Source organism: Palaemon carinicauda, chromosome 30 (assembly GCF_036898095.1).
Source record: "Palaemon carinicauda isolate YSFRI2023 chromosome 30, ASM3689809v2, whole genome shotgun sequence".
In the NCBI taxonomy this organism is placed as follows: Eukaryota; Metazoa; Arthropoda; class Malacostraca; order Decapoda; family Palaemonidae; genus Palaemon; species Palaemon carinicauda.
The window spans coordinates 26,711,647-26,729,146 of NC_090754.1; the positions used below are offsets into that span (position 1 = coordinate 26,711,647).

Sequence of the window (17,500 nt, forward strand, 5' to 3'; positions counted from 1 at the left end):
TTAAACATTTCTTTCTTTTTTTCCAGGGTTTGAGCTAATGAGGTATGGATAATACCCAAAGAGTCATCAGAGTCACTGCTAACCTGCATTACATCTATTTCAAGACTGGTAGCTCCCTCAGATTTGGTAGCAACTGGTTCCATCTGAAGTTAAAGAAATACATGAACATTAAATCATCAAGATATATTCTTTCCTCCCAGTTAAAGAGGTATAAAATTAGTTTACATTCTAGGATTTTCCTTAGGTTATAAAATAAAATTCCCGATAACATGAACGAACTGAGAAAATCATAATAAAAAAAAAACACAAACGGACATCGCATCATATTCAAATGACTTTCAAACCGAAATCATTATTTTCAAAAGGAATTATCTTCTTAAGCCAATCATGCTCCAATTATAACAAAGCTTAATCTTTGCATCAAAATGCAAGTAAAATTTACGATTTAACAAGGTTCCTAGCTACTGAATTTTAAACATTTCAGTGAGTGTGATACAAATATTCTTAATATATAGAAAAGATAAGTAATAAATGTACAATTATTTTCATTTTGAATGCTGAAAAGTAATATCCATATATTCAACCCACCCACATAGGTCACAGATGTAAAAGCAATGTACCAATCACACATTTTGTTGCCAACTTTAAGTACTGTACCCAAGAATGGCCTTAAAAGGTCCAGCTCAGGCAGAAAAGAGCATAATAGTGAGATAGAATGTATAAAGATACATCTCCACCAATGCCCTTCCCCAGACCACTGATCCCATTTGGCAGTCTAGCTACTTACCAACCCAGCAGGAAAACCTACTGTCATCATTTCCTTGGAGACGATGGTGTTCGAAAACAATGACTGAAGACCTGCATGCAATTGGATCTGAAAAGGAAAAGATACAGAATGCAATCGAAGACAAGTAAAGAAGATGACTGGAGGATGATTCGTTGCAGATCAATAACACTCTAGAGGAGGATTGGTTGCAGATCAATAACAAACGCTTCTTTAATCAAAGTGCCTTTACTGATGCAATGCCTGTCCATGAAATCAACATGGAAGAGTTTCCAGAAAATGCCTGCAGTTAAGAAGAAAGTAGGTAAATCTGACAGGATGGAGATTCAAACAGGTCAAGCATTTCAGCAGTATTTAATCATATCCTTATATTGATAACATCGAAACCTCTATAGTGTTTTACTGAAAACTAGATTTTCAAAACTAAACCTCAAGAGATAGAAAGGATACCATGTAATAACAGGAAAATAACATTGCTTCACCAGTATACAAGTGAAAGTAGGTGCATCAAAATAACCATTTCCTGCAAATGACTTGGCAATAATGGTAGTTGTAAAACATAAAACATCTGTAGAACAACCTGTAAAGAAAACCAAGGCAGAGACCTCAAGCCAGTTAACCAGACCTACAGAATGAAGAAGATCATTTCCTTAAATCCAAATATTTGTTGAAATATAGATGAAAACCTTACATAATCGAAAAGATAAGAAAAACTCTATACCACACAAGAAAGAACATCTGTTTTTAAAAACAGACAAAATTTGAAGTGACAATGCACACAGATGGTTGGCACAGAATCAAGATTTCAATCATGGGATAAGGTAGAAGAATTTGATTTATAGTGAATATGTTAATATCCATTAATAGGACAGAAATTTACGTAAATAAGAGTACTAAGAGGATAACTGCATTCCCCTCAATATAAGTCATGGATTTCAAAATACCCATGAAGAGAAACCAAGTGATAACCTAATTCAAGGTTAATAATCATAGTGTTCTTTAATCAAAGAAGAAAAATTGAGGAAACCTCTATACAACATCTTATGTATAATTGTAAATATTAATCCAATTTACATATGGTGTAGCTTTTAGACAAAGGATTAAAACGCCGGAAAGATATGTTTTAATAGATAATCGGTAAGGAGCCTCAAGGATGATAATTTAGATGTGATGTTTGCTAAGGTAGAATGAACAATTTTTTCACTTGGTAGGAGAGTGTAAGACTAAAGATACTTCCACAAAGTTAGGCAGGCAGTTAAGAATTCTAGATGGACTGACTAGAAGAAACAGGGCCTAACATATAGCAATGATAACCAAAGTCTTGAAATATTGTAAGAAAGTTTAAAGCCCTAACAGAGTATTACAAGAAATTTGCAGATAATTTCCCACCACGAGAATTCTTTCAAGAGCATATATTTCAACTTGTTCCTATAATGAATACAGTACTTGGAGGAAAAAAAGTAAATAACTCCTCCATCCATATATCAAAGCTAACAGTTAAAAATATTGTGTTAACTATCATGTTCACTCTCACCACTGCAAGAGGTTGTATAATATAGGTTTTACTAAACAATTGGTAACAGGGTTAACAGTTTTTGAGAACTTCAGAGTGCTATAAACTAGCTTGGTAATGCACTGGACCACCATATTGAAATCTGAATAGAGAACAAACATGAGAGGCTTCATCAGATCTACAAAGAGTTCTAAACTACAAAGCTTCTACAAATGAGCACCTAAGAGGGTTACTCCTGTGACCAAGACAAAATTTATGTTTGCTTGTGTTCAATACCATGAAAACAGGTGTAAAAAAACAACCAACAGAGGCGGCAGAAAATTAAACATTATATAAATTATACAATGCTTGAATATTGAGATCCTCTCAATTTATAGGACATTGTTCACAGGTCTGCATATGATAAAAAAAATAATGGATAAGTAAAGGAGTCCTTTTGAATACTGATATCACTTGGAAAGTGGTTGAGGCTTAGTCTCAGAATGCCTGTAACAAGGGTTAAGCAATCTATTTAGTGTTTTGATACAGCATAGTATTTCTTTGTTAAAGAGAAAATACAAATACATTACTCTTAGAAAGGCATTTACAGTATGTAGAAAGCCATGAATACTGAAGGAGAACTGGAAATTTACAGCCGTTCAGTTTTAAAAAAAATTAAATTTTTCAACACAATTTTCCTAGAAATCTTTCCAATACGCAAAACAGCCATAAATAGGCTAATAGCAATATAGAATGAAGATGACAACACAAACTTCACTAATTCCACAATTAAAAATAAAATCCCTCCGAAGTTATTAAACTTTTTTTTATGAAAACACTGTAAACAATATTTTATGCTAACAGTCTTCATAAAAATATCTGGTCCCTTCTGCTATGCATATTTCTAGAAAATGAAATCAAAGAAAAAAGAGAAAATATAAAATAACTAATATAGACATAAATGCTTGTTAAACTACAGCTAATTCCACATCATCTAGGAAGATACTTTAGGATGATAGGAAGATTGGAGAAAAACTTCATCTGCACTGTTTGGACCGAAGTGAAACCTTCCAAGGATACTCAGTGGTCTGACATAGATGAAAGGGAAAAAAGGAGAGTAAGAGAGATGAACCCTCAAAATCAACTGATTTGCCTGATGATGAAGGAAATAGAGCAAGTATGGTAGAGTAATGTTTCCATTATTTCTACAAGACTCTCCTGATGTTCATATGGCTTTTTCTCCAGAAACTTGGTTTTAGCGACATTTACTCATAAGATTATTTTTAATTTCAAAATGTTCTTATTTCCTTTCCTTTCAATAAACACATGCCCTTAGTGAAGGAAGGAACATTTTAGTAGTAAGTGGTAACAGAAACACCAATGTCTTTTTCTTTTCTGCTTCAAAGTCAAAATTAACCATACCGTCTTGATACCACATGGCAGTAGGGAGGAGGATGGGCATATGAACATCAGGTGAGTATAGAAATAAGAAATCTTATTTTTAAAATTCTGTTAATTATTTATATGAACGTCCCATGATGTTTACAGTACTGACTCCCACACTCATCTGGATGTTGGATGCCAATACTGTATACTATGGTCTAGATTACTGTTAAGAAGCCATCTCAAAATATGGTTTGAAATACAAGATTCCGGATTTTTTATTAAAGCTATATAAAATACCAGACTCTAGCTTGTGTCTGGATGATAGTTCTGATCCAAATGATACTTTTGATCGGTACTAAATCTATTTTTGAATTAAAACCCCATATACTAGGAGATAAGAGTTATAAACTACCTGAACTCTAAATCAACAAGATCACGTCTCTGCAGCTACTATGGGGGGTAAAGCCTAGCAATCTTCATAAGCAAACCACGATTCTTCAAGATAATGTTTAGTGAAAACCTACTTGGTACACCAATGAGCTGCTGCTAAACTCTTTTTAAAGAAAGGTTTCTACAAAATTTAATACATGATTTTTATTTTGTCCAAATGATATTGGGGGAAAAAAAAACTTTTCTGCTGAAATCATTTCATCCATTTTCACAGAAGGAAACAATATAGAAACGGGATTTTGACAAAGGAAAAATCTATTTCTGGGCGAGGGACCTGTGTCGCCCAGTGAAATGCTCCTTAGAGCACCATTTCTAAAGTATAAATACTGCTATATATATACCAGAGAAAAAGTTGCATGGAATGCCAGGAATATACCCAGCTCGCTCACCCTTATAGGGTGTCAATATAGAAACTGGGGCGTGTTAAAACCACTACCAGAGGTCCCTTACCAATTAGTCTTCTCCTATCTCAATATCCCCCGATACTACGAGGTGCCGATCTACATCCGACTACTGCCCACTACTCCGGCTACTGCCCCCCCCCCCCCCTACTACCACTACCCACACTTCTCCCGTCATTCCTTTTTCTAGCACCGTGATATCCACACGCGTTTGTTTTCGTAGCTTCTTTGTGACTGTTTTGAAGATGTCTGACCTTTTGGAGACCCCTACTCCCAAGTTAAGTATTGCAATTATCTGTTTTGATAATTCAAGGTAGCGACACGTAAAATTAATAATATTGTTAATTTTAGTCTCGGCAGCATTGTGTGATGCCTTCCCTCACGGGCATATTCGGCAGCCATTTTGGTGTCGCTACCTCCGAGAGCTTCATGATTTTTACGACTTTCAATTAGTTCCTCATACTAATTGTAGTCTTGTTTATTTAGCTCTTGACATTTTATACAGTGTTTCAGCATGGTTATTGAAGTTTATTAATGTTTGAGTATTAGTTAGGCTAATTTGGCGTTCATTTGGTTAGCCTACCCGACCGGGCAGTATGCGGCTTCGGAAGGTAGCCTACTCCAGTGAGCCTCCCCTTCGATATACTTATTTTATATCTAGGTTAAGTTGTTCCTTTTGAGTATTATGCGGGGAATTGGGACACGTTTCAACTTTATATAGGATGTTATCCTTAAGTCATTGTACTATCTGACCAGGTCGGCGTTATACCTGATTTTGGAGGGCTTGTGGAAAGAACATAGAAATAAGAATTTTATCAAAGTTCTGTTTTATAGCAATCACGTAAATATTTCTTGAGCAGCAAATAAGGAGCATCCCAAATATTAAGCTCATAACAGCCTAATATTGAATTATGCTCAACAGATTGATTTACTTCAATCTAAGGAAATATACCTAGATATATAGCTTTCCTTGCCCATGTTTTCTATGACAATTATTATTATTGTTTTGGTTATTATAATTATTATCATTATTATTATTGTTTTGGTTATTATAATTATTATCATTATTATCATTATTAGCTAAGCTACAACCCTACTTCAAAAGGCAGGAAGCTTAAGCCCTAAGGCTCCAACAGGAAAAATAAACCAGTGAGGAAAGGATATAAGGAAATAAATAAAGTATATATGAGACACAATGAACAAAATATATAGGATACTTTAAGATTTGTAATATACAAACATGAAGAAAGACATATGTCAACCTGTTCAACATAAAAAAAATTTGCTGTCAGTTTAAATTTATGAAGTTTCACCGATTCAACTGCGACATTAGGAAGATCATTTCACAATCTGGTCATAGTTGGAATAAAACTAGAATACTCTGTAGTACAGTCAGGGAAAATCTGAATGTAAAGGATGGTCGGAATTATAAAAAATCTTATGCAACATGCATAACGAACTAATTGAAAGATGGTACCAGTGATTAATATCTAGATCAGGAATAAAAAATTCAATAGACCGTAAGTTCCTACTAAACAAATTAAGATGAGAATCGGTAGCTGAAGACCAGACAGGAGAACAATACTCGAATAAGGTAGAATAAAAGAATTAAAACCTTTCTTCAGGACAGATTGATCACTAAAAATCTTAGAAGACCTTCCCAATAAGTCAATTGTTAGTGGAATTGAAAAATAAACAGAATGAATGTGTTTCTTCAAGCAAATGTATAATTAGGTATCACACTTGTTGCCCATCAACAAGAAACATTTTCGATGCATTGATCTAGATGTTGAAGAGCCACTGACCTCGACCTAATTACAATTATATTTTTGAGTTTTGTTAGGGCTTAACTTCATGCCCCATTTTAGCTAAATCTTTGTTTAGGGATTCAACAACCATAGGTCTACATTTAGGATATAGAATTGATGCAGAGAGTGTAGCATCACTTGCTAAAATGTAGGTAATAAGTTGGCCAGGGCACCAGCCACCCGTTGAAATACTACCTCGAGGGTTATTGGGTTCTTTGTTGCTGGCAAGACAGTACTATATTGGATCCCTCTCTCTGGTTACAGCTCATATTCTTTCCACCTTCCCCTCTGTCCTCATACACCTGACACCACTATAATTACCAAACAATTCATCTTCGCTCAAGGGGTTAACTACTACACAGCAATGTTCAGTGGCTACTTTCATTTCCTCTTGGTATGGGTAGACGGGACTCTTTAGCTATGGTAAGCAACTCTTCTAGGAGAGGGACACTCAAAACTCAAACCATTGTTCTTCTGTCTTGGGAAGAGCCACACCATCTGTAAGATGATCTTCCACTGTCTTGGAGTAGAGTTCTTTTGCTTGTGGGTATACTTGAGCACATTGATCTATCTTATTTCTCTTTGTATAGTATCTTTTTTTTTACTTTTGATAGGTTATATATGAAAGATTTATATTATTGCTGTTACTGTTCTCTAAGTGTTTTATTTTAATTATTCATTGCTTCTCTTGTACTTTATTTGTTTCCTTATTTCCTTTCTCACTAGGCTATTTTTCCCTGTCGAAACCCTTGGGCTTACAGCATCCTGCTTTTCCAACTAGGGTTGTAGCTTAGCTAGTAATAATAATAATGGTAGGCAACAAGCTTTTTTTCTATGCCATACCACACGTCATGCATACAGTATATACTATAGTATGAAAAGTAATGGGCCAAAAACATTACCCTGAGAAACACCAGATATTACATTCCTATACTCACTCTGATGCCCATCAACAACTATTCTTTGCAATCTATTACTGAAAATTCAATAACGATGCTAAGGAAAATACCCACATACCCACATACTCCCATCTGTTTGATTTTGAAAACAAAAGCCTCATGATTAACAGGGTCAAAAGTAGTACAAAGATCAAGACCAATGTTTCAAACTTCCTGACCACAATCAAGGGATTTCTGTACAAACTGGAAATTGTGAGAAGGGCATCACATGCTACAAGGCCCTTGCAAAAGCTAAATTGCAAATTAGGGGACACGTTATTACCTTCAGCATATCTTTTTAAATGTTTTACCAAAAGATATTTAAAAACTTTAGATAATATGGGAGTTATGATAATTGGGTGGTCATCATCAGGGCTAGAGCTACCTTATGTAGCAACATTACCAAATCAATGTTCTTAATAAAAAACAAAAGAAAAATACCACTTGACTCTATGCCTCCCTAAGCATCAAGGTCTATCAAAAGTGTTTTCATTTTACAGGACCAAAAAGTTTTTAGTTTAGCCCTGGGAAAACAGGAATGAGGAAGATCGAGTTTCTCATTACTCTGCTTACTATCAAATACATCAGCAAAAAGGTAGACAAGAAAATATCACAACACTATTTTGATGAAGATCCAGGTCCATGACAGTCTTCTAAATTAATGAACCTTCTTGGCAGATCCTAATTAAAAAGTATTTTGTGCTGTCTAAGTTTCAGAGTATAATATTGATCTATACTGATTGGAAATGGTGTCTTGTAAACGACCAGCTAATTAGAAAAAAAAATCTTTCTCTGCCATGTTTTCTAGACTACCACTAAAGTTACTACAATCTGACTTGATTCAATCTCTTCACTTTAAGACTGAAATACTGCTAACAGCAATAACATAGTAATGAACAAATCTTTATATTTGGTTGTGAAAATATTCCGAGAAACCAAGAGGAAGTAAAAGATGGAATTATTAATTAAAATTACATATCTACTTGGAAAGAAAGTATTGTGTGATCACTGCATACTTAAGAGAACAGCTAGCACACCAGCCAAATTTCCTTTTTATAACTTTTTGGTAGTTACTTTTGACCATTCTACAATTTCCTGCTTTTTTTTTTTTTTTACAAAAATCAAATAGAACAGAAAAATATTAGAACCATTAAAAATTTTTCTGGTGTTTAAGATCCTAAATATTCAAGAGAAAACATAATTCAGTGTAATCATTCATACAGGACAGTAAAAGAGCTAAAGAATCTATAGGTAAAGCAATAGGAAAAAAGAAAAATTTTGAATCCTTTAAACTACAATGAGTTAAAGAACAAGTATGGTAAATGTTGAAGATTGTTCAAAAGAAGGTAAACTTAAAGCAAGAGGAGGGGCTAAACCAATAGCTCATGGTTTTGTGTCACCTACGGAGAATGCAATTAATTTTCAACTGTAAAAAAAGGTGTTTGGTATTTCATGTCATTGCTTGAAAGACAGAGAACAAACCAAGTGGATCACGGGTAAATGCATAATTAAGTAATATGTATCTAAAAGTGAGTGATAGGATTAAGCGTATATAGTACATACATTAAAATATTCAAGAGCCTCATGAAATTGTAGTTTAACACACTTATTTGTCAATTTTCAAATTCCAGTGGCATAATAGGTCAAGACATCTTTCATAAACGATATAAAACTTAATGGTAGAAACAAATCTCAAAGAGAATCTACAGCAAGTATATAAAAAAAATGGAATGGTGCAAGTAAGCCTTCCTGTTTGATTAGTGAACAGCTGACTGCCAGATGGATACTTTCCCTGGAAATCTATTGGTAGCAAAAGATCTTTTTCCCAATTATAAGGTTCACCCCGTCTCTATATGATTCTGCACTCCCAGTGTAATTTTATCTAAAGGTTGGTACGCAAATTACTTCATGTACCAAATGGTATCTAGTTCTTCAAAGGTACAAAAATAAAAAATAAAATTACATTTAAAATCTGGGATTAATAGTTGGGTATGTATAATATAATTAATAATATACCACACTTTTACAGTAATTAAATCCCTCCATACAAACTTGTCGCATGAGCATTAGATGAAAATAGTTTAGAATTCTTAGAAATGGTGAACCATTGATCAGAACTAGCAAACGTGATATTTCATATCTTCCTTTTAATTAAAATATTCAACTTTTATAATGTAGTATGCAAACCATATCAAACTGTCAACACATGTGCAACTTTATTACTTACCTTTACTCGGCCTTACACTTTACAAATCACGAAGATCATTTCTGTGTCATGGCAAAGTCTCTTAACTATGTACAGAAAACAGGTTAACTGATAATGCAGATGTTAGCTGCAATATATGTCATTAAAAAGAGATGTACATTTGAATCCAAAATGTTAATACTGTATGCTCTTGAGAACTAAAAACACTATTCCTTATAAAACCAATTATTGAATAGCTACTTTACTGCCTAACTTTTGAATTACAATATAAGATGAAGTGATCCTCTTCAATATTCCCAAAGCCAGAGTTTTATTAAAACTGAAATAATAAAGTTTAATTTTAAAAAGTCTTATCTATTCTGATGTTGTTTGTGTCAGGAATAGAGCAATTAATTTACAGCACAAAACTGCTTCCAGAAAGATTGAATAACTCACAGGTTGAATCTCTGCGCAAAGCTTAGTGCATTCACTGGAAGTGATGAAGCCTCTAGCAAGCAGCTTCTGGATCACCTGTCAAAGGAAGAAATTATACAATTGATTTCTTACATTTGTACAGTTATAATTCTATTAGTTTACTAGGTAGTCTGAACAGATAAAATTAACAGAAATTTCCCGCAAGGAGCACTAATTAATGCTAATTCTCTCATCAATATGTATCACCCTAATAAAACATCAATACTTCATGCACTATTGTAATGCAGGGATTACAATAAGAAGAGAAAAATTCTTCCAAGGATTTTTATTTTGATTGAAATCATAGGATGACAGCCTTTGTCTAAAAAATCCTATTTTACATATCAAGTAAAGCAAATATGCCATGAAGGAATCCAATGATTTATTTCACAACAATTAAATACTAATGTCTTTCAAAATATAATTTGACTAAAGCTATGGAACAAAAGATCTTTCTTCATGAAAACATAATGTTTCATAAACAACTCGGAGCATCCCTCTAACCAAACATAATAAAAAGATAATAAAGTACCACACCCCCAACAAAAACCTAATGCATGTAAAGTACCTGATCAGTGTTAGTACCTATTGCCAGGGTGCCTAACTAATTTGTTAATGAAAAACATTCTATGGGATTTAACTCAGCATTTTGGATGGTTCAAACATTTTTATTAATTTCTTTTATATATGAAGTAATTACAATATTGATTGTGCACCCAACTGCAAATCTCAACATTAAAATATGGCTAATCTAATACATTTAAAAATGCCTTCATACATAAGAAAATCAAATATCTGATTGGGCTCCATTCAAAGGAATGCTAATGGAATATCTAATAGGTAACTGAGTGGCTGAATGACACACCAATGCAATCAATGGACTTTAACCTCAGGTAAGTCTAATTAGTAGAAATTGCCCAGTCAAACTGATAAGATAACCAAGACCAATAACTCTAATGAAAATGAGATCAAAATCAAGATTTCAAGAAACATGAAAATTCCTTCAGTATGATCAAAGTTAGTTTTACTTCAAACTAAAATCTGTCACAAAACATTCAAAACCCTAAACTGAAAGAGGTTTATTAGTAAGTATTTAAGTACTCTTTTGACTTTAGGGATAGGAAACAAGATTCCCTGAATAATCAATCTTTATCTTTCCCCTATTTTGATTTATTCGGGTGGCCTTGAACTTTCAAAGAACCTTTGTTCAAGCAGAACAATATGATACCATTCAGACATGAAAATGCCATATATGACAATAATTTATGCTATTAGGAATTTCACTGCTCTGCCTACCGTAGGACACTCAAGAGATTCTGGGTAATGTGAAGTCTCTCCGGTCATTTTTTAGAAGCTGCTTTGAGCTTTAAAAAATCAAAGAATTGGTAGACTGAAAAATATCAAAATACTTTCATCAACATCAAATTGATGTTTTACTAATTGCTGAAAAAAGGATAAAGACAGCATTCCTTATTTGTGGATTTGTCATCCAGGCCTCAATTAAATGTGGCAAACCAAATACATACCATTGTAAAAGTTTACTCAAAGTATCTTGTACATGCCAAAAAGGGAATATGTTAGGAAAATATGGTATATGATAATTCTCATATTGTACATCATGTTTATTTACAAAATACCATTAAAGCTAAGTAAGGTTTGACTTTTGAGAGATAGGAATGATCATGTCAATAAAAAGCTGATAATAACCCATGTAAAAGAAGACGTAGATCTAAACACGGCCATTATAAAGAATGAATGAATCTGGGAACAAAATCTAAGGCTTACATTTTCCAACAATAGTGTACCACACATCTTACACACACGTTCGTACACTGTAACAGTATTTTTGCTCTCTCCCTCACTGTTAACAAAACCTGTTTAAGCTTGCCTTTACATGAATAAGTCTGTTTGAATTTTTTTAACATTCCTATCTGGATTTTCTTGTATATAAACTCGTTATGTGTTGCAATAAAGTCAGTTGCATTCACCTCGCCTCTCAGTTATAACCTAACGGCCCACTCAGACAATTGGTGACCGCCAGAGGATCACTTCCCTCCCAACATCCCCTTCACTACTGTCTCTTACTGTTTGATGATGCCGCCCTCCAACCCTGACTCTTCTATCAACGCAACACCAATGAAACTAGTGCCCTTTGCCAGTACAGAGGCATTCACCTGGTTTCAGCGCGCCGAGGTCCAGTTTTGCATTAGGGGCATGGCCTCAATCAAGCACCAAAGCAGACTATGTTCTCCTGGCGATCCCTGAGGATACCTTCCCAGAAATCTAAGATTGACTTTGCAAGCAAGGGGACACCCCAATAGCGTATGACATCCCAAAACATACCTTTTGGAGCAGTACTCACCACTGCCCCTATTACCAAGCTTTTTCAACTCTCTCAACAACCTTTGGGGGACCAAAAGGCTTCACTCACTCTCAGGGAAATGACCAGTATCGCTCGCCTGCAACCTGACGCAGACGGCTCTCCACAGGAGGTGAACCTCCTTCGTCCCCTTTGGGTATAGAGCCTACCCGAATCTGTATGCGGTGCTTTACCCGATGTCGATATTTTGCCCATGAAGGACCTGATGACCAAAGTCAACACCCATATGGACGGTCACTTCACCACCTTCAACGCCCCCACTCCTGACGAAGAGGACAAATACTCAGCATTGACCAAAGCTGACATGAATGCGGTACGACACATACTCCCACCCAGTGATGTGCCGGAGTTGTTATTAAGCTGCCCATCATCCACATATGCCACCACTCACTCATGCACCAACCAACGACCTCTATAGCCATTTATTGACGCCCATTGGCTGTAGTTATGCTATTACCATTCCAGATTCGGGGCTGCCGAGAAGAAATGTGGCCAAAAAAACGTGCAAGTAGGCCATCGCTTGTGGCAGTGGCTTCTGCTGTCACTAATATTTTTTTTTCTTCACGATGCACGTGCGGGCGTGCAATTTTTAATAGAAATGAGTGCTTGCTGTTCTCTTCTACCAAGGCCACTCTCCAATACACGACATAGTCTGTCTAAGCCTGTCGACATTCGCCTGGTAGCTGCCAATGGATGTGCGATCCCCACTCATGGGTACGAGACCCTCATATTATCGTTTGGAAGCACCAAATGTCACTGGAAGTTTCTCGTTGCTGATGTCACATTGCCAATCCTCGGTGCAGATTTCCTCTCATATTTCCACTTCCTGGTTGCTGTTGCCGCATGCCCCTCTCCTCTTTACCGACACTAGCGACGTCAGTATTGGTGCAGTACTTCAATAGAAAACTGTCCAAGGCAGACTCTGGCTACTCTACCTCCAACCATGAATTGCTGGCAGTGCTCCTGGCTGTCCGTCACTTTCAACTTTCTTAGAAAGTATATCCTTTGTCATTTGCATGGACCACATGCCTCTGGTGCACTCCTTCACTTAACAGTCCGATGCCTGATCCGCCTGTCAACGTCGACATCTCTCCTGCATGGTTGAATACAATTTCACCCTTCAACACATCCCTGAGAAAATGAATCCCACTCTCAATGCTCTGTCAAGAACCCATTGGCCACAATTCACCTGGGACTGAATTACAATGCCTTGACAGAAACCCAACAAAAAGATCCAGAGTACCAAGCATGTAGGACATCCTGCACATCCCTCCATTGGGAACACATCGCCCTCATGACTCCAATGCCATCCTCCTCTGTGACATTAGTACTGGTAGACCATGACCATAGATACCTGCTCCCATGCGGCAACAAATGTTAAATTTCATTCATGGCCTTTCATGTCTTTCACCGATCTACTGCACAGCTACTGAAGACAAATTTCAGCTGGCACAGTATTACTAAGGATGCTAAGGATTGGGTCTGTGCCTGAACTTCAAGGCAAACTTCAAAAGTACATCGGCACAGGGATTCAGGAGTGGATATCTTTCCTCAAACTCAGCATAATTTTTCCCACATTCATGACAACGTAGTAGGTCCCCTGCTCATATCACAAGGACATCGTTACCCATGTACCGTCATTGACCACTCCTCTCATTGGCCTGAAGCCATGGAAACTAACATCCGCTTCATATACATGTGACTTACTCTCAGGGGGGATAGCGAAATTTGGTATCCCTGAGCATATCACTTCTCAAGGTGCACCATTTTCACCTCTCAATTGTGGACATCATTAGCAAACCTCCTTAGCATCACCCTATATCTTACAACCGCCTACAACCCTACTGCCAACGGAATGGTTGAATGTTTTCATCCCTCCCTCAAAGCAGCTTTGATGTCACGCTGCAACAATTCCAACTGGTTTGCTCAGCTTCCCTGTGTCCTTCTGGGACTAAGGAACACTCTTAAAGACTCCCTCGATGTCTCGGCAACTGAAATAGTGTATGGCGACCCGTTCCTGCCAAATTTTCTCCGTCTGCAACCTCCTCCGACAATCTACAGCGCCTACGTAACTTTATGGGAGAATTTACTCCATGCAGCAAGACTTGTAAGCACCGGGCTAAGCAACACATACTGACAAATTTGCACTCTGCAACGCATGTTTTCATGCGCACTGACACTAGCAAGCCACCGCTAATGTTGCCCTATAGGGGCCCTTTTTTCATGATCCATTGCAATCCAAAGGCTTTCTTAATTAACATTCGTGGCAAAGAAGACTGGGTCTCCATTGAATGCCTAAAACCATAGTATCTCCTGCAAGATGAGCCGCTATAGTACACCTCTCAAGAGCAGGGCGCACTACTTCACAAGTATGTCAATCTTGGGGGGTGGGAGCCATGTACCGCACGTTTCACAGATGCTCGTACATTGTAACAGTATTTTCTTTTTTTGTATATCTCGCTTACTCCCCACTGTTAACAGAACCTGCTCAAGCCTGCCTTTACATGAATAAGTCTGTTTGAATTTTTGTGACATTCTTGTCTGGAATCTCTTGTATGTAAACTCGTTATCAGTTGAAATACAGTCAGTTGCATTCACCTCGCCTCTAAGTTATAGCCTAACGGCCCACTAGCCAAATAGGTAACTGAAATAACTGAATTGCAAACTGAAAATAATCTCTGCAATCTAATATATTATCAAGGTCCAGCTTGAAATACAGATGTGTTTCTATGTATTACAGAACATAAAAATATCAAAAGGTTAGAACACCAATGATTTAAGCAACAATTTTTGAACAGCCTGGATAAAGTATACTAATACTGTACTCAGTTACTGTTCACATACAATAAAGAGAATAATTATTGACAAGTGATAGAAAATTAAGAGTGAAAATTTGATGGTAGTCAGAGAGCAGTGCAAACATCATCATCGTCTTCTTTGTCTACATCTTTTCCCACTTCTATGTGGGGTTGATGTTTCTGGTCAGCTTTCTCCATCTACCTCTGTCCCACACCTCATCACTGGTTAATCCCTTTGATAGAAGGTGATCCTTGATACAGTCCATCCAACTTCGCTTTGGTCTCCCTCTCCTTCTCGTTCCCTGTACCTCCATTTCCATCACTCTCCTCCCAATGTACTGTTCATCTCTTCTCATGACATAACCGTACCACCTCAGTCTACTTTCTTGGATCTTGTCTGATAGTTTTCTAACTCCTGTGGTACCGGCCATGAAAAAAATTAGCCAAAACAACTATGATCAGTGAGCAGTGCAAACATCTGCTGTCATTTATATCAAGAAAAAACTGATGGTTGTTAGGGAGATAGAGAGAAAGTGCCATAACTGAGCCTTCAAAACTTCACCTTATTTGCTGATGAATTAATTGCATTATCCATGCCAGCTGAGTTTCATTTACTGTATTTTTGTTACAGCAAATTATGGGACATGAAGTTGAATCCTAACAAAACTTAAAGTTTGATTGTAGGACTGGTCAAGGACAGTGACTCCTCCCCATCTGGATCTAAGCATTGATAATGTTTCTTTAACTCTGCATGACTCTCTTTAATTTTTAGCTGTGATTCTCAACAGCAAATTTACTTTTTAGAAACTCATTAGATCTGTCTCTTCTTGGATTGCACAAAAAATTTGCTTACTGAGAAGGTCTTAGAAGATTTTGGTGATCAATCTATTCTGAAGAAGTGTTTTAATTCTTTCATTCTACCTTGTTTTGGGTATTTTTCTCCTGTCTGGTTTTCAACTGCTGATTCTCATCTTAATTTGTTGGTCAGGAACTTACCATCTATTAAATTTCTTATTCCTGATCTAGATATTTATCTCTGGTACCATTATTCAGTTAGTTCGTTATGAATGTAGTTAATTCTAATAGTCATGCATCCTCCATCATGAGCCTCAATAATACACAATATTTTAGAAGTTTTATTTCTGTCGTTACCAAGTTGTGGAATGATCTTCCTAATCGGGTAGTTGAATCGGTAGAACTTCAAAAGTTCGAATTTGCAGCATATGTCTTCATGTTGAACAGGCTTACTTAAGTCTCTTTTTATAGTTTACATATGAAAGATTTTATTTTATTGTTGCTACTGTTCTTAAAATATTTTATTTTAACTGTTCATTACTCCTCTTGAAGTTTATTTAATTCCTTATTTCCTATCTTCAGTGGGCTATTTTTCCGTGTTGGATTCATTTGAGGTTTTCTGGCATCCTGACATCTCAGGTCATTGACGCTGATTTCCCTGTTGAAGCCCTAGCGCATCCTGCTTTTCTAACTAGGGTTGTAGCTTAGCTAGTAATAATAGTATAATAATAATAATAATAATAATAATAATAATAATAATAATAATAATAATACAGCATGGACAGAATTGTGTGCAGATTATCTTCATAGAATAAATGGTAAAATGCAATTCACCTATGAAATAATAAGGTAATAGTGCATGTTCTCATTCCTGTATCTTCCCTTCAATAAATGTTGATACAATTTAAAAGGACACAGAACAAAATCACTTCACAAATTGACTGGGCAAAATTAACCATCACCCTTTTCATTTATGTCCACACATTTAATAATCCTTCTCTGCCATTAGTTGCAAATAAAAAAAATATATTTTTCACTTTATTTGCCATTAGGGTGATGTTCATCTTCTATTTCTTTCAAAATAAATTTGTATACACTCTATTTAACTATTTTATTCCAACCTACCTTGCTGATACTATAAAATATAATTTCAAGAAATCATAACCCAACCTAAATATATTCAAAGCTTTTCCTGTCTCAATATAAATCCCAAAATGTCTTTAGAAATGTCAAATGATTGCTAACTCTGAGCTTGTAAAAATGAGTGTGGTCCCTTTGTTCATCTTGATTATTTTACTTTATCTATCTCATTTGTTTTTATTTGGTATTTATCTCATTTTTACTTTGTTGTCTATTTCATTTGTTTTTTCCGATATTTATCTTATCTGTTTTTTTCTTATTTGTCATTTATTTTTCGTTGTTATTTTTCTTGTATACTGTGGTTTGTTCTTTGCTTCTAAATTTCTTTTTTTATCTGCCTACTTGCCCAGGGAAGGCTATTGGGCTTGTAGCATTCAACTCTTTTACTTCAGTTTGAAGCTTGGAAGATGCCAGTAATATATAAAGAAAAGAGAATGGTTGTAATCACAAAAACTAAAAACCAAAAAAT

The 17,500-nt window shown here is 35.8% G+C and overlaps 1 protein-coding gene across 10 annotated transcripts in view; it reads right to left on the reverse strand.

Annotated features, from left to right (window-relative positions):
* tim (timeless) overlaps positions 1-17,500 on the reverse strand; it is a 251,784-nt gene that overhangs the window by 47,195 nt on the left and 187,089 nt on the right. For 8 of the 10 annotated variants that reach the window (XM_068353514.1, XM_068353513.1, XM_068353516.1 and 5 more), the window contains 3 exons: positions 9,901-9,975; positions 788-874; positions 1-143 (listed from right to left, as the gene is read on the reverse strand). The exon at positions 1-143 is cut by the window's left edge and continues 245 nt beyond it. In XM_068353514.1, the coding sequence (XP_068209615.1) occupies positions 1-143; positions 788-874; positions 9,901-9,975 (305 nt within the window). The remainder of the gene's footprint in view (positions 144-787; positions 875-9,900; positions 9,976-17,500) is intronic. The other 2 variants (XM_068353519.1, XM_068353518.1) reach the window with 1 other exon arrangement.